At 51.8% G+C, this 27,282-nt stretch overlaps 1 protein-coding gene across 1 annotated transcript; it reads right to left on the bottom strand.

Moving 5' to 3' along the window:
• FAM50B (family with sequence similarity 50 member B) lies at nucleotides 319-20,630 on the bottom strand. Its single transcript, XM_013977400.2, has 2 exons — nucleotides 17,736-20,630; nucleotides 319-2,049 (listed from the first exon to the last, which is right to left on the bottom strand). Exon 2 carries the CDS (start codon nucleotides 2,001-2,003, stop codon nucleotides 1,011-1,013), a length of 993 nt encoding a protein of 330 aa, XP_013832854.2. The 5' UTR covers nucleotides 2,004-2,049; nucleotides 17,736-20,630; the 3' UTR covers nucleotides 319-1,010.

Below are 27,282 nucleotides of genomic sequence, written 5' to 3'. Positions count from 1 at the left end.
ATTTGAGATGAAAGTACCTCGGGGGGTTTTGAAGGCAGTGTGGGGAAAATGCTTCAGTACAATGGTAAATTTAAAAAGCGTATCGCAAAATTACATAGACAGTTAAATGATAAAGATATATGTTATGTATACACACGCACCTGGGGGAAATGACTGAAATTTTTTAAATGTCATAATAACAGTGGTTTTTTCTGAGTGGTACGATGAGTGATTTGTTTCCTTTTTTGTATTTAAAGTTTTCTATAATAAGCATGTGTTACTTTTTTTTTTTTTTTTTTTTTTTTTTGCCTTTTAGGGCCTCACCTGTGGCATATGGAAGTTCCCAGGCTAGGGGTCGAATTGGAGCTGCAATTGCCGGCCTACTCCACAGCCACAGCAACGCGGGATCTGTGGGCCTCTTCAGAGACCTACCCCCCTAGGGCCCCTCCGCAGGGAGGAGGAAGCCCAGGAGGGAGAGGCCACCCTGAGTGTGGAAGTTAAATGACGGGCAACGTAAGGTGGTTGGTGGCTCTAATCCTGAGAGAGGAGCCACACCAGCTACGCTGACGTCTGGACCTGCTGTGAAACGGCTGCAGAGCGAGGGAGGACACAAAGTCACCTGCGACGAGAGGTCCAGGAACTGGGTCAGAGCCGCAGGCGGGACACGGATGGAGAGAGAGCACGCGAGGCCGAGGTAAGGCCCTTCCCTGAAGCTTAGGGCCGTTTCCATCACTTTGCGCCAAATCACACAGCACGTAAGAAGCTGCGCTGGGACCCAAACCCAGACAGTCGGGGGCCGAGTCCGCGCCCACGATCCCCGCCAGATCGCCGTGGTCAGCTCAGGCCCTGGCCCTCGCTCCCACCCAGCCCAGAGGAGCCAGGCCGCCCACAGCGCCTGGGCACACCAACCCCCCGACCGGAACACCGCAGCCACACCACGACCACAGGGGCAGAGTGAAGCCGCGCGGGCTTTATTCATTTTCAGCTGGGAGGTCAAGGCCGCCGAGCGCGGGGGCGGGGGGGGGGGGCGCTCAGCGGACGGTGTAGCGGTCCCAGCGCTTCTCGGGGTCGTAGGGCTCCCAGCGGCTGGCGGGGAAGATGTGCTTGTTCTTCTCGTACCAGCTGCGCAGCACCACCTTGCCCGCGTGCGACTCGTCCTTCTCCAGGGTGGCATCGCTGCGCAGCCGCACGTCGTCGTGCACGTCGAAGGTGAAGAGCGGCCCGCTCTTGCCGCGCGCCTGCGCCACGATCAGGTCGTAGAAGGTGTGGCAGTGCGGCAGGATCAGGTCCTCCTTGACGAACAGCAGCTGCTCCACGCCGGCCGCGCGCAGCTCGCGGAAGTCGGGGCGCAGCGCCTGCAGCGCCCTCTTGAGGAACTGCTGCACGGTGCCGCCCTTGTGGATGCGCGCGGCGCGCCGGTGCCCGCAGCCGTCCCAGTAGCTGAAGGTCACCTCCACCTCCTCGCGCTTCACGCGCTCGCGCCGCGCCTCCCACTCGCGCCGCAGCTCCTCGCGCAGCCGCCGCTCCTCCTCCTCGCGCTCGCGGTCCGGCAGGAAGCTGGTGTCCACGGCCGGGTCCTTGCCCAGGGGCCTCCGGGGCCCGGCGGGCTCGGCGGCCTCGCGGTCCCCGTCACTGTCGTCGTCGCCGTCGTCGGTGGAGAAGGACAGGCCGCAGATCTGGCGCCGCTGCTCGCGCTTGCGCTCCCGCTCGCGCTGCGCCTCCAGCTGCCGCCGCCGCTTCTCCCGCCGCGCGCGCTGCGCCAGCTGCATCTCCCGCTCGCGCACCAGGGCCTCCTGCCGCGCCTTCATGTCGTTCAGGGTCACTAGCCCCACGGTGCTGGACTTGAGCTCGGCCTCCACCGCGTCGTAGTGGGCCGAGAACTTCTTGTCCACCTTGGACTTGCTGATGGTCTCCTCGGCGATGCGCTGCTTCAGCACCTCCATCTGCTCCTTCTGCTTCTCCCGCTTCTTGAGCAGGTGCAGGGCCCGGCCCGCCTCGCGCATGGTGCCCTTGTACTGAGCCATCGCGCTGCCGCCACCGCCGCCGAGCCTCGGGGCTACCGCGTGGACTCTGCATCAGGGACGAGAGAGACGGGATTACAGAGGACCGGCACCAGGCGTGTCCAGATAGCTCAGTGCACAGTCTCGAAGGCGCGTCCTAATAGAACTTTCTGCCATGGTGCAATGTTCTGCAGCCCCTTGGGGCTACTGAGCGCTTGAAATGTGGACGGCACCGTGGAGGCACTGATTTTTTAATTTTAACTAAATTTAAATGCAGCAGCCACATGTGACTACCGGCTCCTATACTGCCCAGTGGTGGCTGGGTTTGGGGAGCTGCCCATGGTCAGGGTTGGTCTCCCCAGCGAACTCTTACCTGTCCAGGTACACTCACCTGTCCCGGTATCCATGCAAGAGTCAGAGCCCCCAGAGACCCGCCTGCGCTGGGCCTGAGCCTGGATTCCAGGTGTCCTGACCACGAAGACACAGTGTAAGAAAGCGCCTCCCTTCTCAATCGGGCACAGGAGCCAGTGAGGGGAGAAGGGCCAGACAAACACCTGGCAGCCCCTCCCTCTGGGGTGTTCATGTCAGCTGAGTTTCCAGGCCTGGCAGGACTGTGCTGGTTGCTGTCCGTATTCCTCCCTTAGGAGTCATTCCTGGAGTTCCCGTTGTGGTTCAGGGGTTAACGAACCCAGCTAGCATCCATGAGGATTCGGGTTTGATCCCTGGCCTGGCTCAGTGGGTTAAGTATCTGGCATTGCCATGAGCTGTGGTGTAGGTCGGAGATGAGGCTCAGATCTGGCATTGCTGTGGCTGTGGCGTAGGCTGGCGGCTGTAGCTGCGATTTGACCCCTAGCCTGGGGACTTCCATATGCCGCGAGTACAGCCCTGAAAAAAAAGTCAATCCTGCAGTGAGTGTTTGCTGAGTCTTCCTTGTGCCCAGTGCTCAAGTTCACAGAAGCCAGGGTGGGCACAGCCCTTGTAGTGGGAGCTCCCAGCACAAAACTGCCTTCTGGATGTTTCAACCCAGGCAGAGTGAGGCTGCCCTAATTCGTTTCCTGCCTCAGACCAATCCCGTCGGGCACCCGCGGGACCTCACCCCCCAAGCCCTGTCCTTCCACCGCACCCTCTGAACGCAGCAGCTCATCAGCAAACTCCTAAAGCCGCAGCCGCCCTTGGGAAACGCCCGGCTGCCTTCCTGCCCCACCCGGGAAACTGCCCCTGCCCCCGACTTCCGCCTGGTTCTCCCTGAAGGAGAGGTGGTTTCCTCTGAGCTTCCCCATCATCTCAAAGTCTGAACCGGCGATGAGTGTCCTCGCTGTTTCCAAAACATTTCTTCAGTTTCCCCGAAGAGCCCCAGCTCCCTAAAGCTCCTGCTGTCCAGGGACACCGTCCCTGCTGTGACCGACCTCGCTGCAGTCCCTGTCCTCCTCCCCAGCCTGGAGGGTCCCCGCCTGCCTCCTCTGCCTTCCTCCTCCAGTCCCTCTCCCACACGGTCCCGGGTGCCTCAGCCTCCCGCCTCACTTCCACACCCAGCTCTCATCACTGCGGGTGGGCGCTCATCTCCAAAACCTTAGCTCTCTTCTCTCCTTTGCGGGCACCCCAACTCCGCCCGCCCTCTGATACCTTGACAGCCGGAGCCCCAAAGACCCCATCACTCCTCCAGCATCACCACACCCTCCCGTGCCTGCGCTCCCCTCACCCACCAGAGAGGAGGGGACTCCGTGTATTGGGGGGGGGGCTGGAGTTTTTCTGTAGAGGGCTGAGGGCTGGCCCCCTCCGGGTGGGTGGGCAGGGCTTGTAGGAAGGGGCCCTCCAAAGCCAACAGCTCAGATGGGGCATCTTCTGTTCAGGAACTGAGCGCTGCAGGGTGGCTGCGGGGTGCCGGGCCACGTGGAGCGTTGGGAAAGGGGAGGGTGGGTGCCGTTATGAGAGACCCGGTAGGACAGAGGAAGGACTCCAAGTTTGTCCTAAAAGGGATCGTTGGCGATTTTCCTGTATTACATACATTTTCCTGACTCACGCATGCATGCGCCTTTCCGTCCTGGTCCTGAAAGAGGGTCCTGAATGAGCCCTCATCCTGGTCCCACCCGGCTTCTGTCTTCTCAGCTGCTAACCCAGGCGGCTGGATGCTGCTGGAGCAAACGGCGCAGCTGCTGCCTGCCCGTCTCTAATTCATGACAGGTCCCCAAAGGGGACTCAAAACTGCCCAGAAATTCTCTTCCTGCCCCAGGAAGCCCGCTGTCCAGTTCTCCGGGACGACTCTTTCATCAAATGCCTCCTCCTGTGCTCCCTCCCTGCAGCTTACCTGGGAAACGTTTGGCAGCTCAGCCATGGCTGAGTCTTTCTTGTGACTCCGTCACACTGATGCTCTGGGTAACTGAACCCTACTCCCGCCTAAATTTTCATACGAATCCTTCTCGGACTTGTCGGATGTCTTCTGGGGCAGTTTCTCCAAGGGTATGGTCTATGAAAAGGGTCTTAAGCTCCACGGATGAAGAGAAACTGAGTGAAACAGCGTGTTTTCTGTCTTTGATGCTCTTCTGTCTGCTGTGACTCTCCAGAAGGTGGTCAGGTATTTCGTGCTTCCAGCAAGTTCTGGATAGTTAAATACTTTTTTCTTTTTAGGGCTGAACCTGCAGCAGGTGGCGGTTCCCAGGCTAGGGGTTGAATTAGAGCCGCAGCTGCTGACCTACACCACAGCCACAGCAACGCCAGATCCAAGCTTCGTCTTTTACCCATAGCTCATAGCAACACCGGATCCTTAACCTGCTGAGCGAGGCCAGGGATTCAACCTGTGTCCTCGTGGATACTGGTTGGGTTTGTTTCTGCTGAGCTGCAGTGGGAGCTCCTGGATGATTAAATGTTGCCCCTCTATAGGGTTACCTGCTAATGTTCCCGAGACCAGAGTGTCCCGGGACCTCGTTTGGAGAAGCCGGCTGTGAAATGCATGCCAGCCTCTCAGCCTGGCCCTTCTCAAATGGAGTGTCTGGGGCACTGCCTCAACGAGAAGCCCTTTGTCACGCTGAGGGTAGAAGTGGCTCCCGTGGGCCTGGCAGAGAGTTGGGTGCCGGAACCCCATCATTGTGGTCAAAGAAGAAAGAGCGCCAGGCGGTCCCCTGGACTGGGTCCTCCACACGCAGTCAGTTACCGCCCCACCCCCAGACTCTCCTGGATGGGCCTTTTCTCTCCTTTTCTGCCCCTTGCCGTCATCTAGGAATCCTGCTTTCCCCACCTCCAGCCTCCTCCAGGGGCCCTGTCACCATCTTTTCAATCCTGTCTGTCTGCTGTGCCCTGTCCAGTGATTCTCGCAAGAAGTAAACCTGCTGCTCAATGCTCTCTTCCAACCTCCCCTTCTGCTTCTTTTTTTTGACCACTGCCTCCCCCTCTTCGGCCCGTGGAGTTCCCAGGCCAGGGATCCGATCCGAGCTCAGCCACTGACAGAGCCGTAACCTGCTGTGCTGGGCTGGGGATTGAACCTTTTGCCCCAGCGCTCCCAAGATGCCATTGATCTCATTGCGCCACAGCGGGAACTCCCAGCTCTGTTTTAAGACCATGTTGGAGTCCTTCCTCTGTCCTACCGAGTCTCTCATAACAGAACCCACCCACCCCTTTCCCAACGCTCCACACCACCCAGCACCCGGCAGCCACCCTGCACCACTTACTCTTCCTGAACAGAAGATGCCTCGTCCTAGCTGTTGGCTTTGGAGGTCCGCTTCCTCCGAGCCTGCCCCCCACCCCCCCCACCCCGGCTAGCCCTCAGCCCTCTACAGAAAACCTCCAGCTCCCGCCGCCCCCAGATACACCGTTACCAACTCCCTCCTCTCTCCAGGCTCCTGGATCATTGCCTTTATCAGACGTAAAATAAACCTGATTGCCGGCCGCCTCCGTTTTCAATGGGATGGTCCATCCAGCTCCACTTTAATCCAATCAGCCGGAGTTTTGCCATTCCGTGTAACTGCCCTTCCTCCAGTCTGATCAGAACCCGAATGCCATGTGGTCCCCACACCTCGTCTCCCCTCTTCCTGCTCTCCTGCCTCCATCCTCCTAACTCAATCACCGCCTCCTGCACGGCAGCCAGCCAGCCCCGGATTAACAAGGTTAGTCTCGAACTCTCTGAAAAGGTTGACAAGAAAAACAAAGAACAGATGGAAGCAGGTTTATCTTAAGAGTCCGAGTTCCTGATTTTAAGAATTTTCCCGACAAGTTCCCTGATATTCACCCCTGAGGCCTCAATTCTCAATGAAAAGTACCCCATCAAGCTAAAAGCCTCTGCTCTCAACACTTTTAAACTTTATCGACAAATAACAATACCAAAGAGGGCACAGCAGCCACAGTCTGCTCCAGGGAATCTGAAATGCCGATTAAATAAGCAGATTTTAATTTAGAGGAAATGTAGTCTCCTCTGGGTCTTTACAAGGTAAACAAATATGCAAAAACAAACAGCAGCAATTTAAAAAACTTCGACAAAACTAAAAAGCTACTCTTTCATTTTAATAGGAAAAAAACAAACAAACCGAAAAACTGCAATTCAGTTTCCATTCCAAACAACCATCACCCATCAAAAAAGGATTCCTTTTGTCACAATTGGGTTTCAACTTGCCTTCCACCAGTCTGAGTTCTGATTTAAAATGCTAATCCTGCAAGTGGCCAGTGTCCTCGCCTCCCCAGAGTCAGCCCTTCGTGAACACTGGTGGTGGACCAGTGTCTGTAAGGTGCCGAGGCTGCCCAAGGGCCCAGGTTGGGTCTAGACTGTCTCCTGATGGCCTCATCCCTCTGGGAGCCCTCCAGCAGCCATCAGCGTATTCTGAAACTGGTTGTCCAAGCAGAGCCGCAGGACCTCTCCCTCAGATGCTAAAACCAACCAACCCCTGCATGACCTCCCCAGAATTCTGTCACCAGACCAGAAGTCCTTCACAGATGTTTTTAAATGAATACAGAGGCGACTGCGTTGTGAATTTTAAAATCGGGGTTAGAAAAGGTCTTCCAGCATTTGCTTGGGAGAAAGCCAATGTTTTGAGAAGCTGCAGGGTCAGGGGAAGATCCCTCATGTGGTCAGAGACAGAGAAGTGCAAAATATATACCAAGTGGAAGAAGCCTGGACAGACAACCCAGGACTGCTGTATGTGTGTTCACTGGGAAAAAAAAGAAGAAAAAATACAAATAGAACATGCCACAGACTTCAAAATAGGCGGCACCGTAAGTGTCCCTTGAGTTTCATAAGATCAAAAATTTTTAACGTTTTTTTCAAGTCATGCATCGGGTGGTCTAAAAAGAAAAGTAGCCCCGAAAGGATTATTTTAACCCCCAAAACAACAGCCCAGATCTCCCAGATTCATCACTCTTTGCGGGCGTCCCCTTCCAAGCCCTCCAAGTATTTCTTCTCAGGTTTTCCTTCTTTTTTTTCAGTCCTTACGCTGATGTTTGTGGCGGATCAATTTTACTTTGTCTGGAGCTGTTGATAAAACTGATAATGCGCCAAGCCAGCTACCCAGGAGGTGGGAGGGAAGCCGGCCTGGGCGATAACTTTCCCGAGGCCCTCGCAACCCTCCAGGGATCTGCCAGCCCTGTTTTTTGGTTTGTTTGTTTTTTTTAATGTTTTATTGAAGTCTGGAATTTACAAGACTGTGATAACTCCCATTGTACAACAAAGTGACCCAGTCTTGCATATACACCTACCCATTCTCTGATTCTGTTCCCACCTAGATGTTCACAGAACACTGGGTGGGGTTCTCCGTGCTGTACAGCAGGTCTCCTTTGGCCAGTCGTTCCGTATAGCTCCGTGTGCATGTGCCAATCCCAACCCCCAGTCCATCCCTCCCGCCCCCCACCTGTCCGCCTTCGTAACCATACGTTTTTCAGAATCTGCTTCTGTTCTGCAAATACAAAGTTCATTTGTATCCTTTTTTTTTCTTAGATTCCACATATGGGTGATATCATATGATGTTTGTCTTTCAGTGTCTGACTTGGTATGATAGTTTCTAGGTCCTTCCATGTTGCTGCAAATGGCATTATTTCATTCTTTTTTATGGCTGAGTAATATTCCACTGTATATATGTACCACATCTTCCTTGTTCATTCCTCTCTTGAAGGACATTTAGGTGGCTTCCATGTCTTTGCTACTGTAAATAGTGCTGCAGTGAACATTGGGGTGCATGTATCTTTTCAAATTCCCCAGAGGGTTTTGATATTGCCTCTGGTCTCTGTTAGGTATTTCACTTGGTCCATCATGCTCTGGGTTTATTCTTCAAACAGCTTGTGAACATGGAAGACACTCCCCCATTGACAGGATGCCTGTGCCGTGTAGACGGAGCAGTTCATGCTCGGGCCCCTCACAGGTCGGACCCTTCTGCCGACTTGTATGTTCTGCCAGGGGCACCACTGTTTGTGATACACACAAAATACATCACAAAAGAAGAAACAACCTCAATAGCTATTCCTGCCACCCGTCATTTTAATTTGGGTCCAAATAAACAAAAGACACGAGCTAATTGCCCCAAATTTACCTTTAGTTACAATTTGAGATTGGCTTTCCTCAGAGCTTCTTAAAATTTATTTTTATATTTACATTCAGTACCGTCCTCTCTCTTTGGTGTATAGTTATTTGAGTTTTTAAAGTTTTTAATGCATCCTTTGTTACAGATTTTATTTTTTATTGAAATATTGTTGGTTTACAGCATTGTATTTAAGTGTACAGCAAAGCGATTTCGTTATGTGTCTATTTCAGATTCTTTTCTGTTACAGGTTTCTAGAAGACGTCGAATATTGTTCTTCGCCCTCTGCAGTAAATCCTTGTTGCTTATCTGTTTTATGTATATTAGTTGTCTCTATTAATCCTAAACTCCTAATTTATCACCCCCTCCTTTTTCCCTTTCATAACCAAAAGTTGGTTCTCTGTGTCTGTGGGTCTGTTTTCTGTTTTGTATGTAGATTCATTTGTGCTATTTTTTTATATTTACATGTGTAAGTGATATCATGTAATATTTGTTATTCTCTGACTTATGAAAATCTGTAGGTCCACCTATGTTGCTGCAAATGGCAATATTTCATTCTTTTTTGTGGCTGAGTAATAGTCCACGGTGCATATACACCACAGCTGCTGAAACCAGGCGTCTGTTAATGGGCAGTTGGGTTGCTTCCATGTCTTGGCTTTGGTAAATAATTCTACTTTGAATATGGGGTACATATCTCTTTTCAAATCAAGAGTTTGCATTTTTCTGGATATAAGCCCAAGAGTGGCATTGCTGGTTGATATGGTAGCTCTGTTTTTAGTTTTTTAAGGAACTTCTATGCTATTTTCCATGGCGGCTGCACCAGTTTACATTCCTGCCAGCAGTGTGGGAGGGTTCCCTTGCTCCACGCCCTCTCCAGCATTGGTGATTTGTAGAGTTTGATGATGACTATTGGGAGATGGACTTCTTTTTTTTTTTTTTTTTTTTTTTTTGTCTTTTTTTGCCATTTCTTGGGCTGCTCCTGCAGCATATGGAGGTTCCCAGGCTAGGGGTCGTCGGAGCTATAGCCACCGGCCTACACCACAGCCACAGCAACACGGGATCCGAGCCACGTCTGCAACCTGCACCACAGCTCACGGCAACGCTGGATCGTCAACCCACTGAGCAAGGCCAGGGATCGAACCCGCAACCTCATGGTTCCTAGTCGGATTCGTTAACCACTGAGCCCCGACGGGAACTCCGGGAGACAGACTTCTTAACCCCCTTTACCCACTGTGCCTTCCTTCCCCGCGTCTGGAAAGCGCTAATCTTTTCTCTGTGTCCGTGAGCTTGGTGTTCTTTGTCTTTTTTGATTTTTTAGATTCCACAGGTGGGTGAAATCACACAACGTTTGTCTTTCTCTGACTTACTTCACTTACTGTAATGCTTTCAAAGCTTGTGTTGTCACAAATAGCAGGTTTCCCTTTTTTTATGGCCGAATAATATTTTACTTAATATAAATATATTCCATTTCTTTGATCGAGTACCTTCTAGTTTTCAGGATATAGGTTCTTCATTTCCCTGGCTAAATTTATTCTTATGTGTTTTATTCTTATTGATGCCATTGTAAATGGAACTGTTTTCTTAATCTCTTTCTACTATTTCATTATTAGTGTGTAGAAATGCAACACATTTTTGTACTTTGATGTTGTATCCTGCAGCTTTATCGAACTTGTTTATTCTAACAGTTTTTGGTGGTATCTTTAGGGATTTGAATATTTAATACCATGTCATCTGCAAATACTCACACTTTTACCGCTTCCTTTCTTATTTGTGTGCCTTTTATTTATTTACCGTTCTTGTCTCATTGCTCTGGCTAGGTGCTCATTTTTTAATCGTTTATTATTATTATTCAGTTTTGAGAGCTTTTTGTGTTCTGAATACAGATCCTTTAGCAGACATGTGTTTTTTTTTTTTTTTCTTTCTTTTTTTGGTCTTTTGTCTTTTTAGGGCCGCACTTGAGGCATATGGAGCTTCCAGGGTTGGGGTCCATCAGAGCTACCGCAGCCAGTCTACACCACAGCCACAGCAACGGGGGGATCTGAGCCACATCTGCGACCTACACCACTGATCATGGCAACGCCAGATCCTTAACCCACTGAACGAGGCCAGGGATCGAACCTGAAACCTCATGGATACTAGTCAGGTTCATTACCCACTGAGCCACAATGGGAACTCCCAGATATGTGATTTGTGATAGCTTCTACCAGTATAGATTCTTTTTCATTCTTGTAAACATCTCTTGCAGAGCAAAAGTTTTAAATTTTGTCAAAGTCCAATTTATCATTTGTTCATTTATGGATTGTGCTTTTGATGTCTTAGTTTTTTGCCTAACCTAAGATTACAAAGATTTTTCTCCTATGCTTTCTTCTAAAAATTTTGTAGTTTTATATTTTTCATTTAGATCTATGATTTTTTTTTTTTTTTTTTTTTTACTTCTTAAGGCCAAGCCTGTGGCATATGGAAGTTCCCAGGCTAGGAGTCTAATCCGAGCTATAGCCACCAGCCTACACCACAGCCACAGCAACGCCAGATCCTTAAACCACTGAGTGAAGCCAGGGATCAAACCCGAGTCTTCATGGATACAAGTCTGTTTCATTAACCACTGAGCCACAACAGGAACTCCTATTTTTTACTTAATTTTTGTATAAGATATGAGGTTTAGGTCAAAGTTAATTTTATGCATATAAGTGTCTAATTGTTCCAGCGCCATTTGTTTAAAAGATCATCCTTATTCCATTGAATTTTCTTTGTCAGAATCAGTTGGCTGAATTTTATGAATCTGTTTCTGGACTCTGTTCTGTTCCATTGAACTACGCGTGTTACTTTGCTCCTGTGTTTGCGTGCTGTAGCTTTGTAGAAAGTCTTCACATGGGTTAATACGAATCTTCCAGTCGTTTTCTTTCAGGAACTTTTCAAGTGTTCTAGTTCTTTTGTCTTCCCACATAAGCTGTAGCATCACTTAGTCTATCTGCTATAAATGGTCTTTCTTGGAGTTTTACTGGGAGAGCAGTCAATTTATGGGTCGATGTGGAGGGATTGGCTCTCTTGATCACATGGAGCTTTCCAGTCTGTGAACATTGCGTGACCTCCGTTCGTTTAGGGCTCCTTTGTTTACGCTCATGGCATTTTGTAGTTTTCATCATACAGATCCTGCACGTGTTAGCTTTATACGCAAGTAGTTAAAGCGTTTATCTTTTAGTGGGAGCCATTGTAAATGGCTTCTTAACAATTTGGCTTTTATTGGCATCTGCTATTTTATTACTTATTTTCTATTTTTTCCCTGTTTTCATTCCTCTGTTTCCCCCTTTACTGCTGCCTTTTGCATGACTTTAGTTTTTAGTATTCAATTTTAATTTTTCTTTTCCTTTTTTCTTGTCTTCTTAGGGCTGCACCCGCGGCACATGGAGGTTCCCAGGCTAGGGGTCCAATAGGAGCTGTAACCGCCCACCTACACCACAGCCACAGCAATGAGGGATCCTTAACCCAGTGAGCGAGGCCAGGGATTGAGCCCATGTCCTCATGGATGCTAGTCGGGTTTGTTACCGCTGAGCCACGACGGGAACTCCCAGTTAAAATTTTTCTGTTGTGTTTTGTTTGTTTGTTTTGCTGTATCTTTTTGTGGATTGTTAGAGGTTGCTTTTGAGATTGCACCCTGTATTCTCAATGTTTTCAGTTTTCTTGGAGTAATATTTCACTACTTTAGGAGTAATGTGACAGTCTTGCCACCATGTGTAAGTCCCTCTCTCTCCCTATTTGCCGTAGTTATTGTGTGTGTGGCCTGCACACGCACCGGCCCGTCGGACCTTGGTAGAATTTGTTCTGGACCATCACACACAGTTGAGAGGCTCCGGAAGAGGACCCAGTTTCTTGTATGCCCCGGGCTCTGCGTGTTCGTTTCTCCTCCTTCACTCCCGAAGGCGCGTGTTTCTCTCCAATAGCCTCTCTCCTCCGTCCAAAGAACTTCTTCCATCATTCTTGGTTTTAAGTGACCAGCTTTGTCTCCCAGATTTTGAAAAATCAATCTGTACCTTCTCTTTAGAGTACGAATCTATGGCGAAGCCAGGACTTTTGCCTTCAGGGTGTGGGTGGCGCCCTCGGGGACGGACTGCAGAAAGCCCAGGAGAGGCATTTCCTCGGGGAGGGAGGCCTCCCGTGACGCTGGCGTCCGTGCATAGCCTCCTTCAGCGGATTCGGGCTCCTCGGCCTGTGCGCAGACACTGGCTGTCAACAGTGTCCACATGCACAGGTGGCCATGTGACATAAGGACGCCCATCCTCAGACACCGTTCACTGGACGTGGTGGTTTACGTGTCTGCTAACGTGTAGCCATCCTTCCCTTGGAGCCGAAATTAACCGGTTGGGATCTTGGCTGAGCCAGTGGAATTGTCTCTAATGGCCAGGGTAGGACTGGGGCTTGGGTCTTGGTGATGCAGCTCGTGCTGTCTGAGGGGACTCCCCGCCAGCGCTTTCAGGATGCTGAGATTCCAGCCGCGCGTGAAACGTAAGAGGTGAAGGCTTCCTCACCTCCTGGCACCCAGATTCCCTCCAGACCGCCATCCGCGGGGGCAACATCCTAGAGCTGATGGCTTGTGCGTTCTGCACTGGGGGAGTCATTCCTTGTACGAGAGCTGCCATGGCCAAGGGCAAGCATGAGTCCGACCAGATGAACTGTCTGAGGACGTGCGGCCTAAAGTTATCGCTGGGTTCTCTGGCCCCTTGAGGCTGCTGTGTGTTTTCGTTGTCCTGCTCCGGGGCCTGGCATATCGTATATGCCCAATAAATAATTGATATGTGAAGGAAGGAGCAGGTGTCTCATTGTTTGGTCAGATGACCTCGAGACTTTGCTGATGTCAGCAGGACCGGGTGTCGCGGTAAAAGTGTTAGAGCTGCATCCTCACTTCCAGTTCTCTGTCGGGCATGAAGGGGTAAAAGCTCACTCTTCACAAACCCCTGAAACGTGCAGCGGGAAGTGTGGGGGCCCAGGATGTAGACGGCAGAGTGGAATTCATGCCTGGGAGGAGGCCGGGTTCTCCTCGGATTGGCTCTCCAGCTTGTTATGGCCTCAGGGAAAGCCGCAGAACTCCCCACGCTTCGGTCTTTACCTGGGAAATTACAGACTGGACTATCAGATCCTTTTGAGCTGTGCAGGTCCAGAATTCAACCAAGAGAACGTTCTCAGAACTCATCTAAGTTGATCACAAGACACGGATCAGGGAGCCTAGAGCTTACTTGCTTAAGCCATTCTTCTTTGCTGCTGGTTATCCAGAAACCCTGCGGCTGATTATCCAGAAACCCTGCGGCTGGTTATCCAGAAACCCTGCGGCTGGTTATCTAGAAACCCTGCTGCTGGTTATCTGGAAATCCAGATTTCTCGGGCTAGGTGGGGAGGTGCCTGTTCTGCCAAAGGTAATGACTCACGGACCTTATCAGACGTCGCTGGTCGTAGCAGGTGACTGTTATTGCATCAGTCCACAGGTGAATCCAAAGGTCTGGGAGGGGATTAGATTAAGTACAAAAAACTTGATTCAGCGGCCGAGCAGTTGGGGGCAGCCTCTGCCTTCACAGCAACCTGGCAAATGGCTGCGTCTCAGCTTCTCCAGGGCCCCGTCTGAACACCTTCGCCAGGCACTTACTTACTCTCAGGAGTGAACGTGAGAAACCAGTCCTCTTGGTTCACTTGCGATTGACTGTGACTCGCTGATTGTGACAATTGCCATTCCTGGTTTCCTGGTTGGGAAGTTCTCCCCTTCTCCGAGCCCGAGAGGCCCCGCAGCCCACTCCCTGCAGCACTTTGAGGGGGTGGAGCCTAGATCTCTCAGCCCCGCCTCCCTCCTTCCATCTCCCCAGACGTGAGAGGGACTGTCACCTGCCACAGGCTTCGTCGGCGCTCAGACGCTGCCGAGGACAAGGGGGTAAATTCCACTGTCAGGGTAGCCCCAGATCACCCAGCCTGGGCTTCTCTCTGATTTGTGCTCGTTTTTTTGTTTTGGTTTGGTTTGGTTTTTTTTTTTTTGCCATTTCTTGGGCTGCTCCTGCAGCATATGGAGGTTCCCAGGCTAGGGGTCCAATCGGACCTACAGCTGGAGCCTGTGCCACAGCCACAGCAACGCCAGATCTGAGCTGCATCTGTGACCTACACCACAGCTCACGGTAAAGCCAGATCCTTAACCCACTGAGCAAGGCCAGGGATGGAACCCACAACCTCTTGGTTCCTAGTCGGGTTCATTAGCCACTGAGCCATGACGGGAACTCCTTGTTTCTTTTTTTGAAATAAAAACATTTTTATACTATATGACTTTTGTAAAAACTACATTAAATGGTCTTTTTGGAACCCAAACCTGAGAGAGAATCATTATTAATAGTTGGCATTTACTTCCACACTTTAAATGTATAAACATGTACTTTAATATAAATGGAATGATTTTGTACATAGTTTGATAACGTCAACGGTATGTCACACTTCTTTCCATGTTAACACTTAAAGGCCTATTAGATCCTTTTTAAGCCCAAAGGTATTTCCATATAGGGATTATCACAACATATTTTAATAATTTTCTGTTGCTTGACATTTGTTTTTTTTTAATGCTATAATAATCATTCTTATACCTATGTCTTTGTGAGAGAATTCTTATAGTGCCTGACATTTAATATATATTAGTTATTACAATTACTAGCGATGCTCTTTAGCCTGATAACACTTGACTTTCTTTGATTTTTTAAGTTGAGTATCTTGTGCTTTTTAAATTTCATGATAAAAAATTTAACCTCTTTTTCTGTTGAGATTTCTTCTTTTCCTATTGATTTATAAGAACTTTTTATATATTGAGAATACTCTTTTATCTGTCATACAAGTTCCAAACATCTTCCCCAGCTAAGGGTCAAATTGAAGCTGTAGCTGCCGGCCTACACCACAGCCACAGCAATGCCAGATCCGAGCCACATCTGTGACCTACACCACAGCTCACGGCAACACCGGATCCTTAACCCACTGAGCAAGGCCAGAGATTGAACCTGCATCCTCATGGGTACTAGTCAGATTCATTTCTGCTGAGCCACACCAGGAACTCCTGTGGTTTTATTTTTATGTAGCCAAATATGACAGTCTTTTCTTTTTGACTTGTGAGTTTAATATATATTTTTAAACTCAGTTTTGTAGGGTTGTTTCGTGATTGTTTTTATGTAGATTAAATGTAGCTGGGAGCTATCTCTGAACATTGTAAGGCAGTGGTTTAGATTTTTTTTTCCCAAAAGGTACTACATTCAAATGAATTTCTCAATCTGCTCCATAGACCATAGGTATTTTTTCTAACTAGTAGTAATAAAAATGAGAAAAACTTGCTGTTCCCTGGTGACCTAGGGGTGAGGACTTTGCCCTTTTACTGCTGGAGCCCAGGGTTCAATATCTGGCCTGGAAACTGAGATCCTTTATCAAAGCCACCTGTGCAACACGGCCAAAACAAAAACGAAACCCCAAACCCCTACCTTCAAAAAAGAAATGAATGAATGAATAAAAACTAATGTTTTCATAGGGATTGACAAGGACAAAGCCTGTTTACATACGACACCAGCTGGGACTCTTTTTTGTTCTAGGTCAGAGGAGCCTGACTCGGACTGGCTCACGTAAAGGGTTCAATGACACGCGTGTCCGCAAAGACCAGACGTCATGGCTGTGGACGCAGCTGGATTGGAAGCTTGGGAGCCGCTCCCTCCTTTCGATGTCATCTTCAGGATGACACTTGCCAGGGTCACAAGACGGTGTCTAGCGATTTCCAGGAATGACCTGTCTCATCCACATCCTGGCCAAAGTGACAGTGACCTTTCGACTGTGCTCTTCCTTCCCAGATCCCGTCACAGCTTTCCTCTTGCCTTTTCCAGCCCCGGCGGCCAGGAAAACCATGCCCGGTCCCTTCCGATGTGGTCGCTCAGAGCCTGCCTGGGGGCAGGGGTGGGGTGGCGGGGGCAGGGGCGGGGGGTGGCGGGGAAAGGTGACTCTCCATCCAAACAGCAGCTGGGGGAGAAAGGCAGAGAGCCCACTGCCAGCGCACAGACACTGTCCCGTTTGGTGTTCACGGGACCCGGCGCCGGCGGGCAGTGACCGCCTCCCTCTTTTCTGGATGGAGGTGCCCCAGGCCCCACTGCCTTCATCGCTCCCCTAGTCGGCGGCAAAGCTCAAATCTAGGACCTACTCTGCCAAGCTCTCCACTCCTCCCGGGACCTCGAGTGACCTCCCTGCAAGCTTAACGTCACCCCTTATTACACGGACGGTGTCAGGTATGCGATCTCACTGCAGAGTTAAAAGGTCACAAGGAGACATTCGCCGTAGGCCACGTGGATGGATGCTCCCAGTGGGGGAAGAACATTCTGGGTTCTGAAGCCATGGTCGGGGAGGGCCCTGTTCTAGCTCGGCCCAGGTTTCCCCAAAGAGGAGTGCATGGTGCAAAGGCTCATGCCTGGGGTGCGCCCAGGACTGCGGTCACAGGGAGCAGGAGGGGGTCTCAGGGTGAGATGGGAGGCCGGAGCGAGGCCAGTGAGGCCAAGACGGCGGTCCCTCCGGGGCACCGTCCGACCAACCCCACGGGAGCTTCGGACGCTCTAGAAATATGTCATCACGGGGCGAGGAGCACAGGGGAGGTGTTTACGCCACAGCCCACGTCTGCGGTCATCGGCGCTTGTGCCCAGGATGCTGACACCCCTGCGTGTCTGAGTTGTGCATGGAGGAGCGCGCCCTTGTCTGGACAGCCGGGCCGTCCCTGCGTCGCGGAGCCACAAGGATGGGGATGAGACGGGGTGCATGAAGCCGGGTGAATAGAACTGCTCACCGCAGCGGCTGGAAGGAGATGGGACCAGGGGATTTTAAGTGGGGGATTTTACGCTGGGCAAGGGGCCCAGGGGCTTCCACACGCGGTCCATCATAAGCTGACAGTCCAAACCCTGAGATGAGGAGGTGACCCACCAACGAGCCTAAATTCCTGGCTCCCAGCTAACATCTGAAAAGCAGATGCCTGGATCACTGCAAGCACCTCCTGAAAAGGTCTTGCTGGTTTAACCCCTTCAACCCCTGCACCGATCTTCCTAAAACACAACAAACACCGCCATTCCTGTCATCGCCTTCCCGAAAGTGTTCATGCTTCTGCACTGCTTGCAGGATTATGGACAGATTTCTTTGCTGGACATTCAGTATTCCTCACAATCGGTTTTTACGATAATTAAACAGCTGACCCCCCATCACTGCCCCGCTTGGACTCAAGCCAGTCCAGTTTCCTTACCGTTTGAGAACCGGGCCAAGATTTTTCCTTCTCTGTGCCTTTGCTAGCGTTGTTCCCCCAACCGACAGGGATGATATGCAAATCACTGACCAACTGCCAGGGCAGACACGGACCAATCAGCATGAGAACTGAGCCTGTCGGAACTGGTGGTGGGTGGACCGGACAAAACGGGTTGACCAGTTGGCTCAGCCCCCCTTCTCCTTCTGCCCGTCGGACCCCATCTCTCCCTCCGAGAAGTTTCCTGCATTGCTCTTGCTTATCTTGGTCTTTCCTTCTTTGGGATTAATTACTGCCTTATGTCCTGAATATTCTTAAAGCTGTTCATGTGATGTTGTAACAGCCCCAAACACCTGCACTTTTTGGCAACATATTATCTCCACTTCCTATGGGGACAATTTCACGATCTTTTGTGTAGAGAGAATAGAAAGATGTAATTCGGGTTTTCTCACGGTGATCAAACGAGTTATTATTGATATTTTAGAAAAGTTTCAGTTTCAAAAATTTGCGACTGATGACACAAATTTTTAGAATTTTTTTGTTGTATAGGAGGAAAACCTCTAAGTTTCCTTCATGTAGGAACTATAAAATTTCAGATTTCATGTTCCCATGAAATGCTCCTTGAATTGCCTTTAGATAAATTCCTAAAAGCTGGTCCAACACCGGGATGGCCTGCAGTATTTTATCCGTGTGGTGACATCAAAACATGGTCCCCAAGGGAGTTCCCTGGTGACCTAGTGGGTTAGGACCTGGTGTCACGGCTGTGGCTCGGGTTCCATCTCTAGCCCAGGAGCTTCTGCATGGCGTGGACTGGGAGGTGGGGTCTGTGTCTCTGGGGAAAGCAGTGCAGCTACCGCCTAGTTCTCTGGGGTTCTCGCCTCTGGAGCCCGATCCATCGTGTAAGAAGGTGGCCCTCCAAGACTGTCCTCCTTGGGCAGGAAGCCTGGGCCATATCTAGGGGCTGCAGCCACAGCCTGGCTGAGATCCCAGCCAACAGCCAGCACCAATCAACAGGCCTGATTCTGGCACCGACGATAGTGTCACCCCCCTCCCCCCACCGAGCAGTTCTTCCAGCCGAGGCCCCAGACATGGTGGGGCAGAGATAAGCTGTGCCCAGTCCAAGTTTCTGTCCCAGAGAATCCACGAGCATAATGAGATGGTGGTTTGTAGCACCAGTTAACACAGTAGTAGTGACCAGAATACCCGGGCAAAAGGAACTGGGCCCCAGGCCACTCCTGACATCTTGGGGTTGCCAGCTTGCGTACACATGGAGGGCTGCATACCACGGCTAGATGCCTAAAGTTTTATAAATTAAGTGTTGTAAGTCGTGCCAGGAACTATCAAATAAAGGGGTTCTCCCCTCCTTCCCTGAAAAGTATCCTTCCTTCGACCCAGAGGCCACAGCTTTGGATGTGGGATTCCCATCGTGGGCCCCCGCCTTCCTCAGCCCCATGGGCTCCGCCCAGCACCTGTGCGGGCTCCACACACGCACCCCAGGCCCCGTCCTTACGCCCTGAAAACAGCCCCGTCGCGGCCTTTCCTGGTCCTGCAGGAGCCCAGCCAGCAGTGGATGTTGTCACCCACCCACGGGTGACAGCCCAGGGGTGTGGCACAGGATGTCGCGGGATCCCAGGTCTGGTGTAGTGTCGGGGCTCTGGGGCAGGTCCCACAACGTGGAGCTCCCCAGTGGCCGGGCTCCGGTCAGTCCCGGGCCGCCCCAGGGCGTTCCTCGTGCCAACTGCAAAGCGAAATCCTGCTCAATCCCACTGACTGAGTATTCAGTTCCGTTCCCTTCTGCCGTTTCCCACGACTCTCCTGGCCAGGCCAGTGCCACCTGAGAGGAAGGCAAGCGTGACTTAGGACGAGTCACAGTGGAAAGAGATGGCCGTGCCGTCAGTTCTGGCGGAAGCTTATCCCTTGGGAAACATTCCAGTAACACACAGTGAAGCCAAGAGGCCCAGGCCTGCGGGGGCTGAGCAGCCACTGCTCCGGGGGCTTCGTGGAGAGCCGCCTCCCTCCCCTTTCTCGGTCCGTCCATCCCCTCTCGATGGACACCCAGTGGGAAACAAGAGTGCGGACTCGGCCTCTGTGACCCGGGAAGAACTTCACTGGAGTGGGTGGAGGCCAGGACTACTGACCCGAGGGCTGCATTTGACCACAAATGTATTTTTATTTGGCCTGTGCCGGGTTTAATTTTTTTTTTTCTGAATAAGGGGTTAGCACTTAAAACGGGCAGATTTCACACCAGCTTCTCGATGTCTTGCCTTACCTGGAAGCGAGAATGATCTGGAACCGCGGGCCTGCATTTCCCCAGAGCCACCAGCCGCTGCTCCTTGGGACCCAGGCTCCCGGGGTCTCCGGGCCGCGCCCCTCATGCCCCTCGTCATTTGGGTCTAACTGCTGGGGCATTCGCGTGTCCAGCGCATGGTTAGAGTAGTGAGACACAGACGCAGGTGCCTGGGGGAGAGAGCCCTGCCTGCTGACTAACGGCCAGCAGGTGGCAGTGGGTTTGAAGGAACCAAGGAATGAATGAATGAGTGACGGGGGAGATGAAAGGTCACGGTTCAGGTGAGTAAACACACCTCAGCAGGACAAGGCAATCGCCTTAACTGTGCAGTCTTCTCTAAAGAATAAATTTAGTAGCTCTTCCTTCTGCTCTTCACTGACTATATGCTACTAATAATAGACTCTAATTTGACCAGATCCTTAAAGAGAAGGAAGCTTATAAAACTTCCCCACGAGGATCAACCAGAAAGAAAATGCAACACTGCAGCCCGCCTCCTCCGTGAACGACAGATCTGCCACGAAACCTACGTTTCTTATGCTCTTTATTTTATTTTTTTAACTTTTATTTTTGTCTTTTGTCTTTTTAGGGCTGCACCCGTGGCATATGAAGGCTCCCAGGCTAGGAGTCGAATCAGAGCTGGAGCCGCCGGCCTACACCATAGCCACAGCAACGCCAGATCCGAGCCGTGTCTGCGACCTACACCACAGCTCACGGCAACAATGGATCCTTAACCCACTGAGCGAGGCCAGGGATCGAACCTGCAACCTCATGGTTCCTAGTCAGATCCGTTTCGCTGCGCCAAGACGGGAACTCCTATTTTTTTTTTTTTTTTAAATTTAAAGAGTTACATTCCCATCTTATGCAACCCTTTAAAAAAATAAACACAACAGTGTGGCAGGTTCTCAGAAAATTTCCATGGAATTACCATGTAGTCTAGACACCTCTCTTCTAGGTTTGTCCCCAAAGAATTGAAAATAGTCTTGAACAGCCATGTGCACACCCGCGTTCGTAGCAGCCTTATTCACGACAGCCACCCAGCTGTCCATCGAAGAATAAACGGGTAAGAAAATGTGGTCTCTTCATAAAATGCAGTATTATTCAGCCTTAAATTGGAAGGAATTCTGACACAGGCTATAGTACAGAGGAACCCTGAAGACGTCATGCTCAGTGAAAAAAGCCAGTCACAAAAAGCCATGTACTGAGTTATTCTAGAGGCCCCTAGAGTCATCAAAATCAGAGACAGAACGTGGGAGGGTGGCTGTCAAGTGGCTGAAGCGAGGTGATGGCGAGTTAGTGTTTAAGCAGACAGAGTGGAGTTCCTGTCGTGGCGCAGCAGAAACGAATCCAACGAGTATCCATTGAGGACGCAGGTTTGATCCCTGGCCTCGCTCAGTGGTTAAGGATCCAGTATCACCGTGAGCTGTGATGTAGATTGCAGACATGGCTCAGGTCCCGTGTTGCTGTGGCTGTGGCATGGGCTGGTGGTTACAGCTCCAATTCCACCCCTAGCCTGGGAAGCTCCTTATGCCGCAGGTGTGGCCCTAAAAGATTAAAAAAAAAAAAAAATTAAAGGGGACAGAGTTTCTCTTTGGGAAGATGACACACTTCTGTGGATGGATGGAGGTTACACAACAAGGCGAAGCTACTTAATGTCACAGAACAGCAATTTAAAGACCGTTGAAATGGTAAATTGGGTGTTAGGTGTATTTAGACACAACTTTAAAATAAATGGAAAAGATACACGTGTGATCAGCAGGTTTTCATTTGAAGTCACAACTAAGCTCAGCTCGCTGCTCCCGAGAGGGTGCGGGGCAGCCGTCAGAGAGGCGGGGGGGGACGAAGCGGGCATCGGCCAGTGGAGGGGGCCCTGGCCCCTGGATGAAAAGAAGCCGCCGTCTGACTTCCACAGCCTCCTGGCCGGTAAACGCCTCCTTCTCCTCCAAGTGCTTGGGGATCAGAACTCAGCTGTCAGCCTTTTTCAAAACCTCTGATGCAAAGAGGATGCAGGCTTCAAAGCCTGGACCCCCCACCCCCATGGTGCAGCCGCCCCGCCAGGGCCAAGACCAGTGGTGCACAAAAGCCCCCGCTGCCACCGTGGCAGGCACCTCGCCCTGGGCCCTGGGAGCCTCTGGCTTTTCCACGGAGATCACCACCGCTGGGCCAGGGCGGGGAACTGGCCGGGTTAAGCCAGATGCTTTCCTCCAGGCGGGAAAAGGGGGTCCAGCCTCTAAGGAAAAAGCCACCGGGCTTCGTGTTTTGATCCCACTTGGCCCCACTTCCTCCAAGTCCCAGCTGTCTGTGGAACAGGGAAATGAGCCGAGTCAGAGGACCGAGCTGATATGATTCATGCGTTTGTCAGGCGGGAAGGAGCAGGAAGCAGAGCACAGCGCCCGGCGCGTGACCTCATGCCTCTGGCATCCCGGCCGGTCCTGGCACCGCCCTGAGCCTTTCGAGACGCGGGAGACCGACGCTGCTGGGTGGCGGGACGTCCCGTCCTCGGAGCGGGTTAAGGGGGAACCGTGGTATGTGTTCCACCGCCAAGGACTCCAGGAGAAGCGAGAGGAGAAACAGAGCCCTGCCGTCCAAACGCAGTGGAAAAACACTCTTAAAAACAAATGCTGAGAAGCACAATGTGCTTTTATTGTGCCTGGGATTTTTTAAAAAACGGTTTTGGAAAAATAATCTCTTGATGTTTTACCAAGTTCCTCCAGAAGAAAGGTCACTCCAGGGCAATTAGCAAGTTGGCCCCTGGGCCTGGGAACTCGCATCTCCCGCCGTCTTTCTTAGGGAGCACGCAGGGAGGTGGTGGGGGGCGGGGGGGTGCTTTCACCCCTCTTTCACAGACAAGGAGGGTTCCAGGGCTCATGCTGTGACCTGGTCCCAGGTTCTTGCCTCCTGCCAACAGAGATCAGGTTTTGGCCTTTTACCGAAGTTTCCTGAGCCCCTGGCCCCCGGTCCAAAGCAAGAGAGCTGTCAGGGGAGGGGGCCCTCTGGTCTCGGAGCCCCCCCATCACAGAGGGAGAGGACAAGAGCCCTCCTCCCTCCCACAGAGGCCACCTGGCTAAGGGAACATTGGCCTGGCCACTTCTGTCCTGCGTGTTCCCACAGCTCTTGCTGGCCGTGCAACTGGGCTGGTTCCCACCCCGGTCCTGCAGCCCGCCCCTGCCCCCCCTTCTCTCTGGGCTCTGTGAGGGCCACGGGGCTAACTCCTTCTTGCACTCGCAGTATCATAGGTGCTCAATAAATTTTATTCTAATTAATAAGTGCACAAGCAATGGATTCCATGTTTAAACCAACAAATGACTTGAGGCCTTATCCCACGCAGACTGCGCCTCCTCCCAGCAGCCGGGGCCCAGTCATGAGTGTGTCTGGGAGCTAGGAACTTAGCCCCATTTCAAGGCAATATTCTTTTACTGTATATTCCACATGTATTTAGCAAGAAGAAACACATTTTCTTGTGGTGACAACTTATCGTCTTCCCATCCAGGGACGTATTAGCTACACTGAATGTAACGTAGCGGCTAACGTTACGTGTTTGGAGTTGCCTTTCGGTTTTTCCATCACTTGAGACTGGATTACAATTAGTCATTCACAAACGCAAAGAATTGCAATAACACAGAGCCTCGTTCAAAATAGATTTGAAATTTATTTTTCCTGGCTTTCATTATCCCTCAAACCTTTCCATCTTTTTCTAGGGTCCTTTGTGTGTCCTGGGCTTTCCTTTGCAATTTTCTGAACACAGCTTCCTGTTTACACACTAAATAGGGTGAGATGTGGGCATAAAGCCAACCCCCCCAGTCCCAGGAAGCACCCCCTCTTCAGGGCGTTATCCGGTGTCGGAACCTCCCTTGACCTGGGGTCACACTCACCTGACGAGACCGTGGCTGCCCTTCCGTGTTCACTCAGCTGGGAAGGATGGGCCGAGAGAAGGGGTGAGGCGTCGCTGTCCACCTGGGGGGAGGGACTGCGTGCCGGGCAGAGGACTGGTCTATGCTGAGCCCTTGATCTAGAGTCACCCATGGAGCCCCGTGGGGGGTTGGTTCCAGCAAGGGCTGAGCGTGGGGCCCAGAGCAGTTGCCTGGCTCCCACGTGTTAATGCAGGCTGACCTCGCTGCTCACGTCCACCACGAGGCAGAATCACCACACAGCCTCCCGATGACCGATGGCCATGAAGTCCTAAGAATAAAAAGGTCACTTCCCCAGAGCATCAGCTCCCTCCAGGTGGGCGTGTTTGCTGCATGGCCAGCGCCAGGGCCGAGGGGAGCGGGGTCCCGCGGGGTCTAGCGAGGCAGCGCACTGGCGCTCAGTGACTAGTTGGGCCTGGACGAACTCGGGGCAACATCGCCCTGAGTAAGGTTCCCTCTGTGTCCATTTATGGCCCCTTCACGACGTGACCGTGAGTGGAGGCTTGCTGTGTCCATTTGGCAGGTGAGAAAGCTGAGGCTCAGGGGCTGACTTGTCCCCGTACGTACAGCCCGTCGGAGCTCAGATCTGTTTGATCTGGGGATCCCCGTTCTTTCTCCAGTGCCACATGGTTCTGGAGCCACCAAGCTGGTTCTGTCAGAGACCTAACTGTCGTGTGCTGCCCAGCAAGGCCTGGAGAGCACCCCCTGGGGTGTCCCCCCCAAATATGAGTCAGCAGGGGAACTGGTTCAGGGCTGTGGGCAGGGCAGCGGGGCCTTATCTCCAGGCACCTGCAGATAAGGCCCGGCCAGAACCTCCAGTGTGTCACCGCCACGAGGCCCGGCTTTATCTGCCTCCACATGGGCAGGTGTTGGGAGGCAGAGAGGGCTCGAAGTCCAGAGTCCGGGGCTGCAGAGAGCAGCCCACGAGCAGGTTCCTGTAGCAAATGCGGGTTTGGGGATGGATGGACTGGCGTGGGGTGCCGAGGGCAGCCTGGGAGCACCGTTCACCGTGTGCGGGGGGGCCCTGCGTCTGTGGGGGCTGTGGGCGTGTGTGTGGGAGGTGATGGGCCCAGGCTGGACTCCACGGCAGCCCGCCCACCGCCCCCAGCGGCTGGTTTTCGGGCAGAGTAACCCCGAGGGGTTGGCGACTTGGGGCCGTCCTCAGACTTGCTCCAGACACAGCCTCGAGGGCTGGTCCCGGGAACATGTGCTTTTCACCGCATTTCTAGGTGGTTCTTACACTGAAATATGAGAGCCTCTGTTTGAGGGATGGGCGGAAAATCAGATGCCCACTTTTAACGTTTAGACTTGCAGTATTTGACAGTTTTTGATTTAAAAATACAGGTCAGGGGGAGAAAGGAATGGAGGCGGAGGAGAAAAAAGGCAGCATGATGCGGGGGCAGAGGGGGGGCTTGGGTATCGGAACCGGTCTCCAGACTCCGGATATTCGGGACAGGCCGTCTGCCTTCTCTCTGCCCCTTCATGGGCTTTTCCTCCTCCTCCTCCTCCTCCTCTCCCTCTCTCTGCCCTTCTCCCCCTCCTCCTCCCCCTCCCTCTCTCTCCCCCTCCTCCCCTCTCCCCCCACAAATACTATTACCATCACCAAGCCAGTACCGCCACCATACTCCCCGCCAAAATCAAAACCAACCTTAAACTAGTATCTGCCAGGCCTGGGGCTGCAATGGTTTGTCTTCTCCAGAACCCCGCGTTAATATTTCAGGACCAGAAAAGCACAGCCAAGCCTCCCAAGAACTGCTTCCAAAGTTGCCTTCTTTTCCTGGACAAATAAATCCTCAGGCTCCTAGCTTCCTGTTGCAGTGGAGTTGATTCCACACACTTGGTTACAAAAGGAAGATTGTTTTGGTTTGTTTTTTCCTTTTAAATGAGTTTCTTTTCTTTTCTTTTTCTTTTTTCTTTTTTTCTTTTTTTTGTCTTTTTGCCATTTTCTTGGGCTGCTCCCGCGGCATATGGAGGTTCCTAGGCAAGGGGTCTAATCAGAGCTGTGGCCATGAGCCTGTGCCAGAGCCACAGCAACACAGGATCCGAGCCGCATCTGCAACCTACAGCACAGCTCATGGCAATGCCGGCTCCTTAACCCACTGAGCAAGGCCAGGGACCAAACCTGCAACCTCACGATTCCTAGTTGGATTTGTTAACCACTGCGCCACAAAGGGAACTCCTTAAATGAGTTTCTTCCAGAGTTCCCATTGTGGCGCAGCGGAAATGAATCCGAAAAGGAACCACGAGGTTGCAGGTTCAATCCCTGGCCTTGCTCAGTGGGTTCCATATGCCACGGGTGTGGCCTTAAAGAGCAGAAATAAACAAACAAATAAAGAAAGAAAGAGTTTATTTGGCTTCAAAACGCAGAAAAAGTACATTCCAAAGAGAACCTTAAAATCTGTGGACCTAAATTCCTAAGTGTTGAGTTTTTCACATAGGGTCTCTAGAGCGAAGCCTTTCAGGGCCTGGCTCCTGGGAGGTGAGGTAGGTGTGAGAAATGCCCTGAACTGACAGCAGGCAGTGCCAGGCCTGAGCTGCCCCGGGGAAGGTGGCCTTCCAGTGTGGGCGCCACACGTTGGCAAACACTGACCCCTGCCCTTGCCCTCTGGCCCTGGTCGTGCAGGCCTCGTGTTGTGGAGAAGCTCCTGCAGTAAGGTTCTGCCCTACAGCACAGGGAGCTGTATCCTATCACTTGCGGGTTTTTTTTGTTTGTTTGTTTGTTTTTGCTTTTTAGGGCTGCTCCTGCGGCATATGGAGGTTCCCAGGCTAGGGGTCGAGTTGGAGCTGCGTCTGCAGCCTACACCACAGCTCCCAGCAATGCTGGATCCTAGACCCACTGAGCGAGGCCAGGGATTGAACCTGCCTCCTCATGGATACTAGTCGGGTTCGTTAACCACTGCGCCACAGTGGGAACTCCCTCTACCACCACTTGTGATGGACCATGAAGGAAGATAACGTGAGAAAAAGAATGCGTGCGTGCGTGTGTGTGTGTGTGTGTGTGTGTGTGTGTGTGTCCACACATGACTGGATCACTTTGCTGTACAGCAAAAATTGACAGAACATTGCAAATCAACTATAAGAAATTTTTAAAAAATGAATAAGCTCCTTGTTACCGGGTATCTTGCCGAACTACTTCCTTGCAATAAATTGCCCCAGACCAGCCTGCCAACCCACAGGGTGACCCGAGACCCACCGCCCGTCTGCCCCGTCCTCGCGACCCTGGCTCCCCACCTGCCGGGTCCTCACCGCAGCCTCGAGCCTGGCTCCTGCCCCGTGGAAGGAGGGGGAGACGCGGCTCCTTTGTGGGGTCAGGCGTGGACTTCACTGAGGGACAGGCCACAGCGGACCAGTCCTTCCT

Source organism: Sus scrofa, chromosome 7 (genome assembly GCF_000003025.6).
Source record: "Sus scrofa isolate TJ Tabasco breed Duroc chromosome 7, Sscrofa11.1, whole genome shotgun sequence".
NCBI classification, from domain to species: Eukaryota; Metazoa; Chordata; class Mammalia; order Artiodactyla; family Suidae; genus Sus; species Sus scrofa.
This window is presented reverse-complemented; position numbering and strand designations above follow the sequence as displayed.